Source organism: Lygodium microphyllum, chromosome 1 (assembly GCF_053477565.2).
Source record: "Lygodium microphyllum isolate KBCC chromosome 1, Lygodium_microphyllum_v1.1.10, whole genome shotgun sequence".
Classification (NCBI taxonomy): Eukaryota; Viridiplantae; Streptophyta; class Polypodiopsida; order Schizaeales; family Lygodiaceae; genus Lygodium; species Lygodium microphyllum.
In genome coordinates, this window is record NC_141135.1 from 38,047,867 (window position 1) to 38,069,380 (window position 21,514).

Below are 21,514 nucleotides of genomic sequence, written 5' to 3' on the forward strand. Positions count from 1 at the left end.
ACCACCATGGAGAAGTCAGATTCTAAAAGTAGAAGTAGCCATCGAGCAATGCATCCTGTAGCCCAATGTTTATTAACAAGATATAATAAGGCTTGATGGTCAACAAAGAAGGTAAAAGGCGTAGCCAAAAGATAATACCAAAATTTCTTCACAACAAATACCATGGCCAAACCCTCTCTCTCCGTTGTTGAGTAATTCATTTCGATCTCAATGAGTTGTCTGCTAGCAAAGCTCACTGGGTAATCTAGGTTGTGTTTACCAAGCTGGCACAACACAGCTCCTACAATGAATTTCAAAGTGTTAATGTATACATGAAACGTGAGTGTCCAATCTGGGACTCGTAGAATTGGTGCAGTAATCAGAGCCTTTTTCAATTTCTCATATGCGCATTGGCATTCCTCGGTCCATTCGAATATGATCAACAGCTTGTATAGAGGTTCTAGAAATCAATGCATAGTTCAACACAAACCGTCAATAATACTCTGCATGGCCTAAGAAGCATTGAACACCCTTGTAATCAATTGGGGATGGAAGATCGACAATGACCCTAATCTTCGAGAAGTCTATGGCAATGTTGTTCTTTGACAGTACATGCCCTAGGATGCATCCGTGTTTTATCCAAAACTGGCATTTCAAGGGGTCCAACGAGAGATGATATAGTCGATACCGTTCAAAGACCACTCAGAGTATGTCTAAGTGTTCCCTCCAAGTAGAGTGAACACACAAGTCATCCCACAAAGACCTCTAACTCCTTCCTAAGCATATCCTTGAATATGGTGCATAGAAGTCGTTGAAAGATAGCTGGCGCGTTAGTTAACTCGATGTGGGAGCTTTCGCTCAACCGCAAAGACCCACGGACCGCTTATTGTTTCAAGCGTACCAAGCCGAGCACTAATGGCTATCTCTCACATAGCCGACGCGCCATCCATATCTACGGGTGTAGTGAGCTTACCTCCATGTCGATCGAATTACCTCCTCTCCCGCGCACTCTGGTAGCTCCACGATCCAAGTGCAAGCTTCAAGCAAGCTCCATCCTCAAGCTCCACGCTCCAAGCTCCATAGCCGCAAGCAAGACAAGAGAAGAGAATAAGAGAGAAGAAGATGGAGAGCTTCTCCTCCCCGGTCCCTCACCCTCACACACTCACTCCCTCACACTCCCTCTCTCAACCACAAGCTTAAGCAAGCAAGAACAAGAGGAAGAAGAAGAAGAGGAGAGCCACTTTTGACCACACATAAGAATGAGCTTCTCATTCACTTTTCAACTTTATATACAAAACCCTAAATCCCTTTTGGGTGGTCATCCCCTTATCCCCTTTTTTACATGGCCGGCTATGGCCTAGGCCCTTTTTCCCATTGTCCTTCTATCTTCCTAGCTTCCTTTCCACCGCCCGTCTACATTTATAAATTGCACGAGTGAGAGCCCGGCGCTCCTTAAATTGCATGAGTGAGAGCCCGGCGCTCCTTAAATTGCACGAGTGAGAGCCCGTCTACATTTACAAATTGCACGAGTGAGAGCCCGATGCTCCTTAAATTAAATCATGATGCGCTTGCGCTCTTTTACAAAAGTATTGACTTGCGCTTTTTCCTTGTGCGCCTTTTTCCCTTATCTAGGACTTTTCTGCACTTCTTGTGTTTCTAGATTTTTCTTGGTGTGCCTTCGTCTTCTGTTTCACTTTGCCTTGGCCTTTGTCTTCTGCTTTAGCTTTTCCAAAATTTCCACCTTGTTCGTCTAACGGTTAACACTTAAAGAGCATGACTATGTAGGCAAAGATACCCCACTCAATGGCAAATGCAGCTTTATGCTTATCATGAGGATGCACTTGCACCTAATTGTATCCAGAGAAGCCGTCCAAAAAATTGTAGGCCTCTTTTGCCAGCCACTCTCTCAAGCATGTGCTCCATGTACGGCAATGGATAGTTATCTCTCTTCATAGCAATGTTTACCTTCTTGTAATTGACATACACTCTAATCTTTCCATTCTTCTTCAATACAATGATTATGGGTGAAACCTAATCCATGTGCTCAATTTCATAGATGAATCCTACTCTCATTATCTTGTCAGTTTCTTCCTTAACGGAGTGGGCGTGCTTTGGATTCATGGTATATGATCGATGCTTACAATCACTGCTTGACCGGCATTGTGTCAAGTGTCATGGGTATGTTGTGAGTCACTACACTCGAGTCTATCCCTTTGAGCTCTTCTAGGAACCAAGCAAGGACATCTATATACTCTTGTAAGAGAGCTATGAGACTTGCTTTCTCTTTCTTAGCCAAGTCATAGGCTATAAAGACAGGTCAGGGTGTCTCCCCTTCCCTGGCTAAATTGACCTCCTTGACCTTGGCGGGTCCTTCGATGGGTTCGCTCGCTTTGCCCCTGTTATTTGGCCCCCCAGCAAAATCATGACCCTATCTCCTTTTTTGAATTTCGTGAATCGCTTTGATAGGTCTTGTAGTTTTTGTTGCTCTTCTACATGTGTATCCTTAGGCAGCTTCCGTCATTCCTCCCTTAACCGTCGATGCCTTAGGTGGACAGGTAGGTCCCCCTTGGTGCGTCCAGTCTTGGAAGGTCAAGGCATCTCGGGATCACTATCTGCCTGTGTATCCTTAGGCAGCTTCCGTCATTCCTCCCTTAATCGCCGATGCCTTAGGTGGACAGGTAGGTCCCCCTTGGTGCGTCCAGTCTTGGAAGGTCGAGGCATCTCAGGATAACTATCTAAGATAAATTCCAACTCAAAATCGATGAACTCTCCATCTTCACTAGAAGAGGGAGTCTCTCTTGGTAGTGCAGCTCAGAAGGTGAGTCCATTCTCAGCAGTGGTGGGGCACTTGGTTGGGCTAAACCTACCTGCTTATAGTCAATTGTGCCTATGTGTTCCAACCAGGTTCAATCGCAATCCATTCACATGACTCCTCTCTCTAATCTAAAGGCATTCTACTTGTGTTGTTTGGAGTCAGTTCGTATTTTTTTAATTACACATCCCTCTCAGTGTCGTATTCTATAGTGTCTATTTCCCGTTCGTTCTCATCACTAAAGGAACATCAGTCTTTATGTTCATCGTTAAAGCTATCTTTGTCTGATTGCTCATCATCTCCCAATTATTGATATGTCTCTTCTTGTTGGGGTCGAGGACTAAGGCCCAATTGTACATCAAGTTTAAATCGTGCACCTTGGACCATTGCCACTTAGGCTCGTCGAAGAGATCTTGGAGTGGCTTGAGATTCGTTGCCAGATTGCCATCCAACTTGTTAGTCAAATATCATAGGATCTCAAGGAGCTCTTGTCTATTGTTCGAGACTTGGAATGTGACAGGATTGGGGTCTTCCATGTAGGCTTCCAACCATCATGCAAATTGGTACCGAGGGTGTGTCCTTGGACTTGCAAATTGTCTTGATGGCTTGTTTGTACTCCTCCTTGTCTGAGAACAGTAGGTCAATGGTAGCACAAACATGCATCCAGTCTCGCTCGTCCTCAAGACATGGGATATACTTGGTAAAGGAACCATAGGATTTTCTAATTTGGCCATCACCCCTCAACATGGTGGAGATGGTGTCTAGGTCAATCGGCGTAGTCTTCTAGGTATCCATCCCTACCCTTACAGCCTCCATTCCATTGCCTAGGAAGATGAGATCGTTGCCCCAGTCTTCTATGACTCTTGTGTTGTGCATCCAAGGTTGGCCTAGTAGGATGTCATAGTCAACTCCCTTCATCATGACTATAAAGTCAATAGAAAATTGGACTCCTGCGATCTTCACTAGCCAATCATTTATCATGCTGAATGGTTTCACCTTCATTCTGTTAGCTAGTATGACGTTGAACCTAGTAGTCTCGACCGGTGGGTTACCCCAAGTTTGGAGTACCACATGGCTTAGCACACTAACTCCTGCTCCTATATCTACAATTCCCTTTCTTATGACATCTCTAAGAGCTAAGACTGGTAGGACTACATGCATCTTTGTGCCTTCCCAAAAAGAATTGACATGCAAGGACTTATGCACCAAGTGCAGTGTCAATCTCGGTATTTGCATTTCTGTGTCATGCTTGTGCAAGTTTGTGGCTTGCTCATTTGATTATTCAACCCACTATTTTAGCTCTTGCCATAGCGTTGGATGCTACCTAAGTAGGTCTCCTAAGCCTAGAATCACAGGGGTGGTCACCAATGTATTAAGGAGGTCGCTAGTTGCTTGCCTTTCTCTTAACTCCGCAGTTCTTGGCCAATGGCCTTGATTAATTTGTTGGCCCGTAGCATTTAGACTTTGTCTAAGCAGCACTACTTGTGGCGCAGTTGCATCCCTCGATTTCGATTGTGGGGGTGTGACTGGTGTGCTTATACTTGAGAGATCATCGACCTCATCTTCCAGTATGGGCTCAACGTCTTTTAGGTGCTCTTGGGCTTCCTTCACCCACTGATTCACTTTATTGAAGACTTTGAGTTGGCGCTTTGGGTTGGGATACTTCCTGACCTCGGCACTTTTCTTTTGAGCTGTTTGATATTTTTGCCTCTGCGTCAATGACTTTCTTTCTAGCAAGTAGTTTGTGGCACTTTCGGTTTTGAGCATGACCTTAGCATTCGGTCTCTTCTCCCTTCATCTCCAACTCTTCTTTTCGATTGAGGTTGTGTCGAGATTGCTAGGCCCTCGCAATGATATGTTGGCCTGCTTTGTCTACATGCGGGTCATGACATGCAATGGGATGGGTATGGCCTCCCCATTGAGTGTTTCGACACCGAAAAACCCCAATGGGACTGATGGCTCGTTTGCCAAACTAGAGGATGGCTTTTGTCCAGGGCAGTTTGCTTGCTCCCTCTTGGGGCAGTGCGAAGAAATCTGTCTTGGGTGACCACAAGTCCAACATACGATTGCTCTCAGGTCTACCCTCTTAGACCTCTGCCTCTCTCTACCTAACACCATCACCGGTATTGGTCGGTAGTCCATAAGGACTGCATTGCCTTCTTTGTCGTATGATACGTAAGGGTGTACATAAGACTCTTCGCCGTTCAGCTCCTCCACATAATGGATTGGAGTGTCACTCAGTGGATGGGTTACGTAGGGTTCAGGTGGCCTAGGGATACTCGTAGGGTTTATCTCCATCCTAGGGATGGTTGGCTTAGTGTCATTAAGTGCTGGGAGGGCCAATGGGACTCCCCTTCCAAAGAAGTTCGGCAGTCTATTTGCAAGGTAGGATTGATCGTAAGCCTGTGCGTATGGGAGTCTTCGAGGTGATCGATAATGCATGGCGTCATGGCCGAACCTACCACAATTAGCACAGAGGTCGTGACCTAGGATCCTGACACTCACTGGCGGGTGGTTTTCACCACGATACACACATTGGACACATGGGGATGTTGGGCATCTCATTATCTCTTGCAATTTGGCTATGTCCATCTTCATCTTTACTAGCTCTTACCCTGAATCAATGCCCTTCTCTATATCCTAAGCACTTGGGCCACCTAATCTCTCACTCGACATTGAAGCTCTCTTAGAATTCCTAGCATTGGACTCTCGATTTGAGCTCCCAAAGCTTCTCTCTTTGAGCTGATCATCCACTCTAATAGCTTCTTCCAAGACCCTTGCCAGCATGTCTCATTGCTATAGGCTCAAGTTGCTTGCCAAAGCTTTGTAGAGCTCTTCATTTCGTATTCCATTAATGAATAATGTAGACACTGCTCTTTTGGTAGGTCTCTTGTCCATAGGGATTCTCTTGAAGAGAATCCTCACATGGGTTACATAATCTTGGATGTCCTCTTTCTCTATCTGTTTGACATTCATGAGTCGCACTTGCAGGTTATCAGAGTATCTTGGTTCAGAGAATCTCTTTATGAGGAGATTTTACAAGATATTGAAATTGGCTCACTCAACAACATCTAAACTCGTGTACCAGATCCTACCCTTATCGCCTAAGCATAGATCGAAAGCTTAGAAGCATTGAGTGAGATCGGTGAGGTTGTTGTCGTTGCAAACTTGCTCAAACTGCTCTACAAAGCTATATGGGTCATCGTTATTTGTCCAGTTGCTTTGTTACTACAGGAATTTTTGATTGGCTCTTAGAGCCTTGGCTGACTCCTGACCCTGCCAATAGCGATGGTGCTAATGTTGCAGCACTTTGCTCTACTATCATGTTATCTAGCAGCCGCTCCGTCAAAAGCTTATTTAACGTGAGGTCTCCTTTTAGCACTCTCTCATTCTCTATTCGATTTCTACATGTTAGGGCTAGCACTCTTTGGATCTCTCGCATTTCCATGCTTTGGCGTAAGCTCTTAGTTTGCTGATCCTGGTTGTAAGTAACCATGCTTTACAGAGCCTTGTGTGCTAGTTTCCTCTCCTCCTCAAGGTTTGCTATGATGTCTTCTACAGGTTTTCTACGATGTTGTAATCGGGTTTGAGCGTCATACTTGCTCACTAATTGTTGAATTGCCTCAAGAAAGTCTCCTAGGTCAAGTTCTTTGTTGCTTTTACGATTCGAGCTACCCTTTTCCATGTCTAAGATTTCCTATTCTGCCAGGTTATTGATCAGGTTGATGAGTTCGGGCAGATCCACTTCCTTGATAGTGTCGGGGTCCTTGCTACGTCTGGCTTTTTCATTGTGTTCTTTATTGGGTCCTACACTTGGGGATTCAATCACCCATCTATATCTTGTGATATTCTCTTACTGGTGGATTCTTCCAAGTTATTATGTCTGAGTGAGTTCCTTGTTAATTACAAATAGTCCTCAACTTACCTTCACTCTGTGTGTGTGTGTGTGTACTCTTTTTCGTGCATTATGCACAATCAAGCTTTTAGCTTTTCTTTAGTATGTTTCGAGTGTTGGAAATCAGAGTGAGTGAGAAAACAAAGTGTCTAAGCAGCTCTTGCACTCTCATTCCAAGTTTTGACTTGATAGGCTTGTATGCTCGCCAGTTTGTAGGGTTTTCGTTGCGCCTTTTGCTTAGTCAATATTTGTTTGGGGGTTTATGACTCCGCTTAATGCTGCTAACGGGCTAGGTCATTAGATAGTGGATTGGCATTGCCTCTATGTCTACATCTTGTTGATTCTTCTATTCCTCGCACCAAAAAGGTGTTTCAAGTGTCTGTATGGCCTTCGGAGGTTTGTACGGCCGAGGTCTAGGTGGGCCTGGTCCAAAAGTTAAAAATTTTGGGAAAAATCAAATTTGGCCCAATAGGTTTGAATTGGCCGTATAACTCGGATGGGCCATATGTCTAAGGGCTGAGTGGATGTTGTGTTCGAGGGCCAAGTGGCCGAACGGGACTGGCCCGAGTGCCTAGTGTATCCGAATGTGTGGCTTGACTGGGCTGAGTCCAAGTGGGCCAAGTGGATGTGCGTCCTAGTGAGCAAGGCCAAATAGGCTAGGCCGAGTAGGCCAAAGACAAGTGGTCGAGGAAAAATTCTGGGACTCGGCCCAAAATTGAGCCGCTCGGACGGGTCAAACGCAACACATTTCTTGTTAAAGTGTTGAAAATTTCAAGGAACCAAGAGATTCAGGGCTTTGTAATCATTGATCACTTCAAGATTATATCTATGGATTAAGGAGAAGATTTGGATATACTTGTAGCGGGCAACAAACTCATTGTGGCAGCAAGGTCAAAACAAATCCACACAATGGAATTCTCTCTCTCACACACACACACACACACACACACACACACACACACACACACACACACACACACACACACACAACCAGGGTTTCAAATGAGCTCTCCCTTGGCCTCTTGGCTATTAAACCCCTTCCCGGCAAAGGACTTGCCACTCCTAATCACTCACTTGTCGACCTTAATCCCCTTGGGCACTCTTTTTTTCTCGTTTTTCTTGATTTGTGTCCTATTTGGGCCTATTTTATAGCACCAAACCCTATGCTTTTCCAATCCAATTTATTAATCCTAACCTACTCTAAATGCAACAACAATCGAAAGCAAGGTACTGAATCGATTTCTCCTACTCTTCTAATAATCAAACCACCAAAATAACTAAAATACGTACTCGTTGTTGTGAAGATTAAAAACCCAAAACTTCCTACATATCTCAAGCTCTGGTTTGAGGATGAAACACTTACTTCAATGCTCGATTTGAGGTGCGCAAGTGCTCAAGCTTGAATCTGTTAGTCCAGGCAACGGGACTAAAAGTAGAGATGAGCTCAAGCTACAACTGCCAAGACCCATAAACCGCTTATTGTTCAAGCATTTCAAGCGAGCACCTATGGCTACCTCTCACCTAGCCGACGCACCTTCGATTCTACCAAGGTGTAGTGAGCTTACCTCAATGCCTGAATGAGCTACCTCCTCCCTCAAGCACACATGTTGCTCCATGATTCTTGATGCAAGCTCAAGCATCCTCAAGCCTCCACCTCCAAGCTCCATCCTCCATAGCCGCACGTGAGATAAGATAAGAGAAGAGAAGAGAAGAGAAGGAGAAGAGAGGAGATGGTGGAGAGCTTCACCTCCTTGATCCCTCACACACTCACTCCCTCACACTCCCTCTCTCAAGCACACACAAGCCTACAAAGAGAAGAGAAGAAGAAAATAAGAAGAGTCTCTTGTTGCCACACACCAAAGAATGAGCTTTTCGTTCACTTTTCGACTTTATATACAAAACCCTAAATCCCTTTTGGACGGTCATCCCCTTTTTTTTTGCATGGCTAGCCATAGTCTAGGCCCTCTTTCCCATAGTCCTCCTATCTTCCCAACTTCCTTTCCACTGTCCATTTACCTTTAAATTTTGCACAGGAGGGAGGCTAGCGCTCTTTTACAAAAAGTTTTAGGGATGCCTTGTGTTTAAGAATGCACTTCTGCCTTTGACTTAGCTTGCGTTTTTCCACTTTTTTTGCTTTCTTTTTGTGCTGAGGTTAATAAAGCGAGAGCCAATGCCTCACCCATATGTGTCATGCTAAACCTTTCATGCATATTATGTATTTGCCTACCATATAAACAATGATTACAAGACTAAAAGCACTTATAGTCAAGGGGTAGAAGATACTGCAAATGGGTAAGCATTTTCTTCCTTTCAAGGACATGTGGCCCAAGGCGATGATGCCAAAGAGATACACGTGGAACTACATCTATTATCAAAACATGATCAATTGACCCATATACAAGCAAGGGGTAGAGAGTATTGGACTTTGCATCACATGTAATGACAAGATTCTCACGGATAATCTTCCATGAGGAATCATAAAACAAAACTATATAACTTGCATCACCCAAAGTGCTAGTACAGATAAGGCTCTTTGTGAATGCTAGTACATGATGTACATTATGAAGAGTAAACATGCAACCTAAACTATCACCAATACCAACTATCTCTAGTATCACGTCATTACCCAAATGGACAAATCCAATCAAACTGTGATAGGAGTGGAACCACTCTCTATGAGGGGTCGTATGGAAGGAAGCCCATGAATCTATCAGCCAACACTTAGTATATCCTAACAAAGCATCAATTAACTATGAAGTATCATGAGAAGAAGGTACAAGTATGAAACCATTATCAGAATTAGTCACAGCACGACATTAATCTCTTCAATCTTAAGGCCTAACTTGCTAGGGACAATGCTACGATCATCATCTTTATATTGCACTTTAGCTTTGCCCATTTCCTTGTGCTTGTTCTTGTGCATTTTATGGAACTGTGGCCAAATATGCCTTGCTTTCCTTTAGTAATGACAAGTCAAAGAGGACTTACGGCCATGGGGCTTATTGCAAGACTATCCATGTGACTGAGAACAAGACCGCTAAGAGTTTCTTCCACGGTGGTCATTACTGCACCTACCATTATTGCCTCTAACTGTCAAAGCATGAGAGGTATGGGAAGCATCGACATTTTTTCCATTAATCCCTTCATTAAAGAGTGCACCTTCTATCCCTATAAGTCTAGCCCATCAGTAGATATGTTTACACACATAGCTGTGCAAAATGTATCCCATGATTTAGGCAATGTAACCTAGAGGAACAAAGGGGGGAGATTGCCCTTGAATTTAATCCCTTTTGAAGACAAATGGCTAAGAACAGAATGAAACTCATTTAAGTGGGTTGACATAGAAGTGCCCTTGTTCTTCATGCAGAGGTCCATGAGTTGCTTCAACTAGTATATCTGAGAAGCAAGGCTCTACTTATCATAGACATTACAAATCTTTTCCCATAAGTCCCATGCAGACTTCCCATTAGAGATAACATTACAGAATACCTACTTAGAGAAGGACAATATGATGGTGGACTTACATAGCTCATCTAATTCAGCCCAATTCTTTGCATCGATACATTCGGCTTGACATCCTCATGTTTCCATGGCTTAATCTATATCTTTTGCACTAAAACTTGCCAGATTTGGGCCTTCCAATAGCTATAGTTGGTGCCATCTAACTTGTCAATATTAAAAATAGCGCTATCATTGGAACCACCAGCCATACTAAGACCAAGTAAATGCATAGGAGGGCAAAAGAGGTTGTTGTAATAACTTGCAAACAAATCAGCCCCAAAATCAATGCCAGATCAAGCCGAAAATAAGAGGAACTATTGAACCAAGAAGGTGTCCGCAAAATATGAACAAATGAATGTAGAATGAAAGTGATTGCTCTCATGAAAAATGCCAAAAATTACAATTACAATTTGATATAAATAAGATATAGCAGTAAGAAAACCAAGCCAAAACTAAGCTATCACTAATACGTGACAAACTAGAATTGCTAGGTGATATCCTATATCATGCAGGGTATGTAAGCAAGATCGTGTAGCATGTGATAGGAGCATAGATCACAAGGTAACCTCAAGCTCATAGGTGTAAACCAATGTAGCATTAAAACATAATCCATGCAATAAGTGATAGCCCCCATGGCATCCAAGGCAACATATTAAAGCCCCAAAAGTGCAAATGTAGCCTAAACATGAGGCTCAAACCTTTGCGATAGCATAGTCAAACACGTGGCATCAATAGCATAAAATGTAATCCTCAAATGGTATAAGTGCTTCATTACATAGAGCTGCCCAAGTAAGTGATAGGCTGGAAGCAGTGACCAACAATAGAAATCTCTGCATAAATTGACATGTGTCAACCCAACATGAAGCCCAAAGCATGTCCAAGCCTTGTCATAACATCCAGCATCATAGCCATGCCCACATAAGCATTAGTGAAGCTCATGACATGAATTAGTGGCTATCCTTGTGAGTAACCAGCATGGTGCCTTGTTTTCAACAATTATATCTTTGTAAGATTGAGCCAAATGTGGGCTCAGATTAGTCCCAAAAGCATGTGAAAACATTACCGTAACAATCTATCATCGAGGCAAGTGTATACGGGTATCAATGACATCGTTATATGAACTCCAAACATGGAGAAGCAGACTGCCCCTAATAGGTTTCAACAAGGTAATTCTTGTATACATCAATGAACTGAGATACATGAGCTCAATTTTAATGCATATAATGTTGGAAGCCCAAGATTCAATGCCCAAGAGTACTGACCAATGCTAGAAGCTTTCACAAGCTGCAAGTAATGAGTAGGAGCTACAAGTGATAACCAAGAGGATCAACTGAACAATAGGCGCAAATCTCTTAGCTCACACTGTGACTGAAGGTGCCTTTACCCACAACAATGACCAATCGCTCGCTCTCAAAATTGCTCTTGGAGGAACAGAGGAGGAGGATGCATGGGTTATTGGTATGTGTCACTTTCCCATGGTGAAACTACAAGGTTTGACAAAGAACACACTTCCTTAGTGCGATGATTGGGGGAGAAGAGTTTCAATGTGGTAAACCCAATATGACACAAAAGGGTCTACCACAATATACTTTCCCCCTGCATGGTTGCTCATATACGAGGCCTATGAGCTGATGTGGAATTCCTCCGATCGTTCTAATTGATGAGAGAGGTCATCCATGGTTATTGGGCGTGCCTGTTTATCGGACCGCGTTGTTACTTGCGGAGCGAGAGAGGCGCCGTTCCCAACGAGCGGGGAGCTAACAAGAACCCCCCCCCTTCTCCGCCTCCCCCGCCGGTTCCCCCCCGGCTTCTCTCTCGCTCTCTCTTTTGCGGCGGCCTTAACAGGACGCCATAGTCGACGAGAAGGAAGGAAGGAGACCACACATGACGCCATAGTAAAAAAGGAGAAATAAGAAAGAGAGAGAGAGAAAGAAGAGAAACCGTTGTAGTAGTAGCAGTAGTAATGGAGAGCAGCTCTGCGCCAGTGCCTTTCCCCCTTCTCTCGACCTGGGCCGACTATACTTACAGGCCCTGCACCATTCCTTATCGTTTCCCTTCCGACCCTCCCCATCAAGCCACCCCCACGGAGCTTCTTTGGATTGAACTCTTTCGCAAATCTATCCCGTCCCTCAAGTGAGTTCCAGCTCTCTTTTTAAGGGATAAATTTATTGTCTGGTTCAAGCTGTGATCGTTTGCAGATTCGTTACCATTTCATTCTGAAGCACTGAAAAGCGGGTCCGGGTCCGTTGCTTATGATGCATATCACTTGAACCTTCTTCCGCATTGAGGTTTCCTTTGTGCTTCGATGAATTAGAAATGCCTATTAAGAAATCGTAGAACCGATTATTACGCGTTTTTCTGTCAAAAAGATTTACGAAGTATTTTTCTGTCAAAAGATGTATATACGATGTTTTTTTGGAAAATATATTCTTAAGTGCTCACATACCAAGGTACTATGTTACAGTTTTTTTTTTCGTGAAGATAATTGAATTAAGTGCTCACATACCATGTCACATACCAAGGTACCATGTCACAGTTTTAAACCTTTAGTTTCAGTTCTCTTTTTGCACTTCAGTCCTTGTTGCTAAGCAGTATTTGGCTGGCTGTATTCTGTAATCAGCATTTGAAAATGGTGCTTATTCTGGCCTTTTGACAGTTACGTGTACACATTTCTAGATTTGTTGTTTTAATCAGTAGTGCTTATTTACAGGAAGCAGGCGGAAGCAGATGAGTCAATGGAAGATGCATCTGCAAGAGCAGCCAAATTTGCACAAAGGTTTTTACTGACATCTATCTATGAGGTTCTCTGCTTTTGAGTAAATTCAAAGATAAGAATAAGAAGCATCTTTGCCTTTGAATAAATAAAAACATAGAAATATGGCTAATGCCTTTAATTGTTTAAAATATACTGCAATCAGTTTCTTTTCTAGGCAAGCTACTCTAGTCTTTACTTCACAAACAAGGCATTCGATGTTGTATCCATGGTACCACCACATATCACTCCTTAGTAGGTGGCCTTGTTAGCTTGTGAGATGGGTGCCCCATTGCTAAGGCACTAGGGGACATAAGACCTTAGTAGTCGTGTCCATTAGCTTGTGAGATGGGTGTCCTATTGCTAAGGCAGTAGGAGACATAAGACCTTAGTAGTCATGTCTATTTATAGCCGGCTTGTCATTTTTACGAGTTACTCAATTTATGTAGCATTGTTTTGTTTCCATTTCCTCCTTGCTCACATTTTGTGTTCAGATGTTTGATGCCACACTTTGCTTTCAATTTGTGCCATTTACACACCCTAATTTGAGAATAATTGAAAGAAAGAATAATTGAAAGAAAACACTAAATGCTTCCAAGTGTGGAAGTTTCGAGGCTTGATGTAAATTGTGTTTTTTAGGCTTGTTCTAAGGGAAGTTGATTGCTGAAGAAGACCATAGAGGAATGGAATCCTCTCGTGTCCAAGGGTTGGTTATCTAAGCATGATGCTCCACAAATGTGCAATGCAATAGAAAACCATCAAGAGAATGGGTGGAGATTGGATTCTTCACCATAGAGTTTGTGACATGTTTTGGTTGGTGGGGAGCTTGTACATATTTGTGACAAAAACCAAGAAAACTCACTAAAACTAGTTGGGCTTAGAGGAACTACAGAATAACATGCCATGCAAGGTGACGAACAAAAATGCCTTAATATAGTTTGGAGCCAAAGGTGGGCAGCCCATGACTATTTCTAAAGGGCATTGCAATAAACATTGCACTTATTGTAGTAACCAGACTTTGAAAGATTCTCTAAAGTTAAATCTTGGAAGGATCGTGAATGTGAGAAACGGCTAAGCTCATTCCATAGCTAGCTTGTTGAGGGCATGGTTGAACCAATATTTTTTAAGGTAAGCACACAAGTGTCACAGGGATGTGATTTATATTTGGAACTCTCTTTGTTGGGTCCAAACATCATAGTTGTATCGGACATGAGCAAGTCCACCAATAAATCAAGGTTTAGTTGTGAAAACGAAATTTATTACTATGTCAATTTGTGCACACATTAAATGTTAATAACAGTTTTGTTTAGTTTGCTAAATTTGAGTGTGGGTGAAACATTTGGGTTGGGGTGCCCCAATTTAATGAATCAGAGGCTATTTGCTCAAATTATACTATTAATCTAATTAGTTTTGTGAAAAGTTGATAAAACGCAAACTATGAAAGGTGTAAAAAGCAAAAGGCATGAAACATAGCTTTTTCTTAGGAGAAGGCCTTTTTAAAGACGAGGTGTGGCTGCCATGAAATCATGCTTGCTTGTGGTTGCTGATTGGAGAACATCTACTGCGGATCATGCTGTGTGTCTTGTTGGTAAAGCTGATCCAGGGCTGGATAGAGACATTCTGAGGTTGGGCTGAACTGTCCCAAGTCTGGATGGAGTATTCTAGGGCTGGGTAGAGCCAACACAAGGGGCAATGTCAGTTTTGACGAAGGTGGAGCTTGTTACAGATCCTAGGATGTGGCTGCCTAGGAATTATGATTGCATGTGGCTGTTGATTGGAGAAGATCTATTGCTGATCCTGCTGCTTGCCTTGCTGGTGAAGCTAATACAGAGCTGGACAGAGCTGATTTAAGGCTACATGGTGCTGTCTAGGGCTGGGTGTAGATGTTTTGAGGCTAGGGTGAGCTGTCCCAAAGCTGGGCAGAAGGGCTTGGGGGAGTTGACACAAGCTGGCAATGGCTGTTTGCTGTTGGTCAGTCATGATTTGAACCAAGGCAGAGCTGTTCTTGGCTGGACAATGCTGTTTTGGGATCATTTGACACTTTTTTGGAGCTCTTTTGTGTTGTTTGTTTGAGATTCAAGGTTTTTTGGATAAAACCATCATGCCTGATTTGTTGAATTGGGCTTTTCTGGGCATATCCAATGTTGGGCAGATTGGTCTTCTTGTGCGACTATAGAATCTTAGTTGTTTAGTTTTGGATGTGATGCTTTTTTGTCTTATTTGGTGAGAGTAGTTGGAAATAGGTGTTAGAGCATGATAAATCCATGAACGATTATCGATTATTTAGTTAAGATAAAGAAAAATTGCAAGGGGCGCCAAGCTTTGAAGCCAATCTTTCTTTATTTCTAGGTGTAGGAGCATTCTTATTTCATTGTTTGTTTTACTTTTCTATTGCCGAATTTTTGTGTTCAAGAATAGGTGCTTGCAAAGTAGAAAGTTCATTGTCGTGTGATCTACCAAAGGCCGATTTCACTAATGCATGCATCAAGCTTGATACTTGGACGTAGCCTCATCCAAGTATCATATTTTTGTGAAATGTCTCATGAAGATTCAATGCTATATTCATAGTTTTTAAGTTGTGTGCCCTCATTTTTTGTAAGACTTACTATGATGCCATTGGGATTGCCCAATTTTTTGTTAGGGATGTGGCAAGCATGTACTTCTTAGAGCATGCTTGAAACAAAGGATGCCATGTTCAATTTATGGCTTGTGCTATGTGAGGTTGTAGAGCTTTCGTTTGCTCACGATGACTTATTGCATATTGGATGTGTCTAATGGCTCTAATGGCCTTGAGCATAGTAAGTTGAGAGCTGATGTAGAACAATCTCTATGGCTTAGAAAGAAGAGGTAGCACAAGGAGTGCTTTGGTGGAAGACGGATATACTCCGGTGGGGAAAGGAGCAAAGGTCGATGGCAACAATCTTCGGGGATGTGACTGCTCTTACCGTAGTAGGAGCACCTAGGAGATAGGCAATCTGTTGGTGGAGATGCCATGATACTAGAGTGGTAACCTGTAAAAGGGGAGGGTGGGAGGCAGAAGAAGGATATCTCCAAATGATGCAGGGGAGGGAAGCAGAGCAATAATCAGATGTGGATGTTGAACCTACAACCTGTCTTTGCCTTCTCTAATGCAAAGGATCTTTGTGGCTAACTAAGGATCTTTGCCTTTGATACCGTGTCAAGAAATCATTGAGTAACCAGAGAGAGAGTAGGGTTTGCAGGGAGGAACATGTGTGTATGGCAAAAGAGAAGAGAAACTCAAAAACACAAGAACACGGTGATGATACACCGAATCATGCTAAGAGAAGAAAAACTGATACAGTGGAGCCAAAGCTCAGAAGATAATAGCCATGTCCTATTTGAATCAGGTGGTAGCACTTGTGGGGAATTTGTGCAATGAAGGTAGTGAAATGTAGTCCTCTGGGCAGTGGGCTATGGAAGTAATCATTGGAAGGTGAAGGACAACTGCCAAGGGAGCGAATTGCAGTCCTCAGATGTCGGGGAGATGGCCTAGGTAGCAAAATGCAAATGCAAGCTGAGAATGCTGAAAATGCAAATGTTTGATGGAGATGAGCTGCAAATGCAGATGAAATCATTGATGTCAGGCTATGGATGCTGTTGCCAGGTGCATGACAGTTGATGTCAAGCTATAGAAGATGACGCAAGGTGGGAGGAAGGACTCTAAATTGCAAGACACAGTTGCTAGGGTGATGCTAGGCACAAATGGAAGCTGAGCCTACTGGTGGAGAGCCTCCAAATAATGAAAACGCAAAGTAGATGATGATGTTAGTTCGAGAAGAGACCAACACTTGTGTGGAAGAAACTAATGCCAAGTCGGAGAAACTTGTCACCAAGATGGGGGAAGCCTCCAAATGTAGACCTGATAATGAGGAAACAGGGCACTCGAAGGAGAAGCACAAGGGTGGCCACGAACTACGATGTCCTCCAAGTAGGGCTATGGGCAGTAGTGGAGAGAAAAAAAGAGGGAAGAGTGTTGGAGTGATGGAAGAGGGTGAAGAATGATTGAAGTGGTGTAGAGTGAATGAACTGAAAAAGTGGCCAAAATGTGGACATCAACCCTTTTTGGGGCTGTCAGTGCGAAACTTCAACTAAATTGTGCAAACTAAAAAAGTAGTACCTCAACACTCACTTGGCGTCATCATTAGGCTTGCATTCACAATAGTTTTAGGCGTCTATTTTCAAAAGTTGATGCAACAATTGAAGCATGAAACAATGCTGAAATATATTGCTGAACACAAGAAAGAAGAGAGAGAAAAGAGAAAACACAAGAACATTGCGAAGGAGAACTCAGAGATTCGCTTGGGAAATGGAATGCATATACCAAACACGAGACAATCACATACAATAGTGAGTCATTGTGTCATCATTTGAGCAGCCTTAGCTTATTGACGGTGGTGCTTTGAGTCATATGACTCTCCAAGAGTGTTGATACAAGATCTTCTCAGAGAGGCAGCATTTTCTGCATTAGATGGGGCTGGTTGGCCAGATTTTATTTGGCTGATTGCTTATTTGAGGCCCTAGGCTGCTGATTGGCCAGGTTTGGTGGCTCTTAGCTATTTATTGCCAGCCCACTAGTTTGGGCAGCATTCTTCTCTTCCTCTTGCAGGTGCGCACTTTGACTTGGTCATTCTTCTTTGCCATTTGCAAGGGCTGCTGGCTGCACACTTCATCTCTATCACCGTCACCATCTCTGGTGCTGTCATCATTTTCCAGCTTGATTGGGTGTCCTCACTGATGCATTGGGTTGTGAGCTAGGACTGATCAGTCCACCATGTATTCATTTCAGATTTAGTACAGATTTCTTTTTCTCTCCTTGCTGTCTTCTACCTTCTCCTTTTCTCTGCGTGCTTGTGTTCCTCTTCTGTTGTGCACTCTCACAAAATACCATATCTGGAGGGTAGGCCTATTTGCTGGTTGTACTAGGCAGTTGGAAGCAAGGCAACATCTGGAGAGGCTGTCGAAGATGCCGGACAGCAGCATAAATCAGTCAATGTAAGGTTGGTGATGGTTGCCTGCAGCTGATGATGCTCTAGAACAAGCCATGTCAGGCTGGACAGCCTCTTGCAATGGGGGGTTGGTTAAAAAAGCCCACACATGCCCTATTTATAGTGGATTTTGGATAATACAAATATAACCATTTTGGGGTATATTAATGGAGAGCAAAATTAGGAAATGATGCATGACTCTTAAATGTTAATGCATCTAGTGACTTTGGTTGCTCAACAAGAAGTAGGCACTAGGATCATCTTCACCAACTGTGATGTGTGGGGTTGAGGATGAGGCTCTCGGTGAGTGTCTTTTGGATTAGTATTCAAGAGGGTGGATTGTATATGCTCATGATGTTTAGAGCAAGGTCTTCATCTGAGCCTAGTCTTCTTTGGAATGCTTTGCAAGCATATGCCAATGCCATGCAACGTCTTGCGCTACAAAGCACAAAGCTTTGTATGCAGACTTTGTCGAAGAAAGAGCAACTTTTGGTTGCTTTTGACAACTTCATGGGATAGCACCAAATAGAAGAGAACATATCATAGTAGACGTGCGTGTCAATGATCAACCCAATCTGAATCACTCCATCCTATAAGAGTGGGTCCCCTCTTGATGTAATTTTTGTAAGAATGGGTCCCTATAGATATAGTAGGGTTTGTGAGGAGAAACACATTGTATAGCAAACACTTAGACAAAGTTTTCCAGAAACACTGAAGAAGTAGATGAATGAAGAAAGATGAACAGTGAATCATGTTGAATGAATTATACTGATACAATGGAGCGGAGCTCAGTGATAATTGCACTGTCTTGGTTGATTAGGCGGCAGCACCTGGAAGGGATGTGCGTTGTGAAGGGAGTGAAATGTAGTCCTTTGGTAAAGGTGTCAATGACGAGGAAAAGGGCTACTCTATGGAGGGAGTGAAACACAATCCTCCGGGTGTTGGAATGCCGGAGTAGACAATGGAAGATGAAGGACTATAGTAGAGGGAGTGAAATGCAGTCCTTTAGAGCTGTTGGGTATGAAAGATATGCTGAAATCTCTCTTGGATGACGGTTGCTGTCAATGACTGTTGGGCAACGCTTTAGGAGAGGAGGAAATGCAAAAACCTATGTATTTGTTGTAGGAATGATAAAGAGGGTGTAACTTGATGTAGATTGCATGAATTTGCTGCAAACACAACCTCCATAAACTCGTTGATGGTTGGGAACTGTTGCTTGGGTGGTGCTGGGGTGGCAGCAAGGGTTGGAAAACATGATAAATGAGGAAGATAATTTGCTATACGAGTCCAGGGAGGAGTGAAACTAGCAAACATAGCAGTGCAAATGATGAAGAATAGGTTACTAGGCTGAAAACATGGGTTGGGGAGCCCCTTTGATAGGGTGATAGGCTAGGCAGCAGCTAATCAAGGCAATAGCAAATCAGCTCCAAAAGGCAGCACATGAGCCACTCTTGTGGAAAGCGTCCACTAGGCATTGGAGAGGTGAAGGTGATCGGTAGTAGGTGAAGAGGGAGGCTGACTAAAGAATGAGAAAAGTGTCAAGCAATGGATATCGATGCCTTATTTATAGGCACATGAGTCATTGAACTCTCTAGGTGGTGTCCCCATTGTCTCGGATTGTTCCCAAACTAATAAGTGATACAAATAAAGCCTTTTTGGGATTGTAAATCAAAATAAAAATAGGTATTAATGGAATACAATGAACTTATTGATTGTAGTGTCTCAACATCTCCCCCATGGTAGCATTATAGAGTTCCCCCTAACTTGATGGTGGGAGAGAAAGTAATAGTAGTCTCCAGCTCTTGCAATTGGACCATGAAAATGAGACTAAGCCAAGAGAGAGGATGTGTAGCCATCATGGGAGTGTCGAGAATCTTGTTGAAAATGGAGAGAGAGAGAGAGTGTGTGTGTGAGTGAGCAGTAGACATTGTATGTTGAAAACCATTTAGTATACTTGTTGAATTGAAAGTGCTAGAATGAAAGTACAACATTAGTTCTAAGATAGATTTAACCCTTAACTCAACCGAAGTTAAGAACTCTAGTACTAACTCTAAATGTAGTGACATAACTTATTAGCTTAGTTGTACTCACATTGCAAACTAATTGATTAGAACATTGGCAAATTATAACACCTCCTTGTACTGCCAATGTGATGCAAGTATAGGAGGATCAATCACCAAAGGGTAGTAAGCTTAACGACTTTTGAAAAGCCTCAAACTTCTTATGAGGTAGTGCTTTGCAATAGCACTTCGACTGTCGGAAAGAATCTGTGTAGGACTGTGACGAGGACATGAAATTTTATTGCTTTGCTCAGTATTTGATTAAAAGTTAATCAAATGTGCTAATGTGACTTGCACATATCAGGTGCAAGTCAATTATTTCACAGTGTGGACCTATTAGTTGGTGCCAAAGGCAAAAGTTGTAATAAGTTGTCTGATAAGTACTAGGTGGTTCCCAATGTTAGATTTGAGCCTAGACCAATTTATTCGCTACTAATGTCAATTGTGACATTAGAGATCAGCATTAATTAATTAATTAATGCTGGTCTAAGGGTCAATAATTGCTCAGGGATACTTGGAAGACAAATTGGTCTAGCTAATTTAATTATTGGTTGGTGAAATTAATTTTCAGAGCACTAGAATAATAATTAAAATTAATAATTTAAAAATCAATTTAATAAGTTGGATAGTGCTGAAAAATGAGATTAGAAGACTCACTTGGCAAAACTTGCCTATGCAAGTGGAAAAAACGTTTTTAGGGGTTGGTGGAAGTCTATTCTAACCATTGTGAGAGAGGAGGAGGTTGTTAGAGAGTAAGGAGATGCTACTGATGTGATTTGCAGCCACCATGGATCAGTCCTACAAGCAAGCGACGGCAATTTGGAGCCCTTCAGGAGTAGGTGACAGTAGCCCAAGGTCCTTTTGGTATAGGTGACAGCATATAGGAAGGGCAATAGTCTTTTTGATGGTCCTAAGCTGTAGGTGATGGCTTCCATAGCCGTTTGAGTAGGGCAGCAACAGTTTTTTAGCATTTCTTGTGATGAAACTGTGAAATTTCTCTCTACAACATTCTCTTTTATTTCCTAACCATATCTCAAGTTATCTCAGTATTTTTCAGCAGTTTGTGCTATCAAAGAAATAGATTTCTGTCAATCTTTGCTGTAAACCCTAATTTGCACAGTAGAAAGTGGGCTTTTGATAGCCGCCTTGGGATGCATGCTCAGAATTGAGGGTCTAGGATTTGAATGCCAGCAATTTAAAATTGAGGAATTTTAGGGAGATTGAAGAGGCCAACTGGCCAATATGAGATTTGGGGCTAAATTTGTTTGTTAAGGAGCAGAATGAAGGCCAATCCCCAAGCAAACCAAGGGGCAAATTGGTTTGGAGGCTTACCGGTCAATTTTGACAACAAGAGGCACTTGGATTAGTAGAGGGAATTTGAGGATCTTAGTTGTACTCCTTCCATTTGTAATATAAGATAAAGAACAACCGCAAGGGGTGCCAGTTTTGGGGCCAATTGGATGTCCAGTGTCCAAGATTAAGGTGTTAAAGTGTGTATTTTCAGTTTAT

General features: G+C 42.7%; 1 protein-coding gene across 4 annotated transcripts in view; it reads left to right on the forward strand.

The window, feature by feature from the left end:
* Positions 1–11,814: 11,814 nt before the first annotated feature.
* LOC148041010 (pantothenate kinase) overlaps positions 11,815–21,514 on the forward strand; it is a 51,358-nt gene continuing 41,658 nt past the window's right edge. For 2 of the 4 annotated variants that reach the window (XR_015690454.1, XM_087675556.1), the window contains exons 1-2: positions 11,819–12,320; positions 12,898–12,963. Coding sequence is in view for 1 of the 4 variants with exons in the window: in XM_087675556.1 (XP_087531682.1) it covers positions 12,151–12,320; positions 12,898–12,963 (236 nt within the window). In the remaining 3 variants the exon portion in view is untranslated. Of the gene's footprint in view, positions 12,321–12,897; positions 12,964–21,514 lie in introns of all 4 variants that reach the window. The other 2 variants (XR_015690457.1, XR_015690456.1) reach the window with 2 other exon arrangements.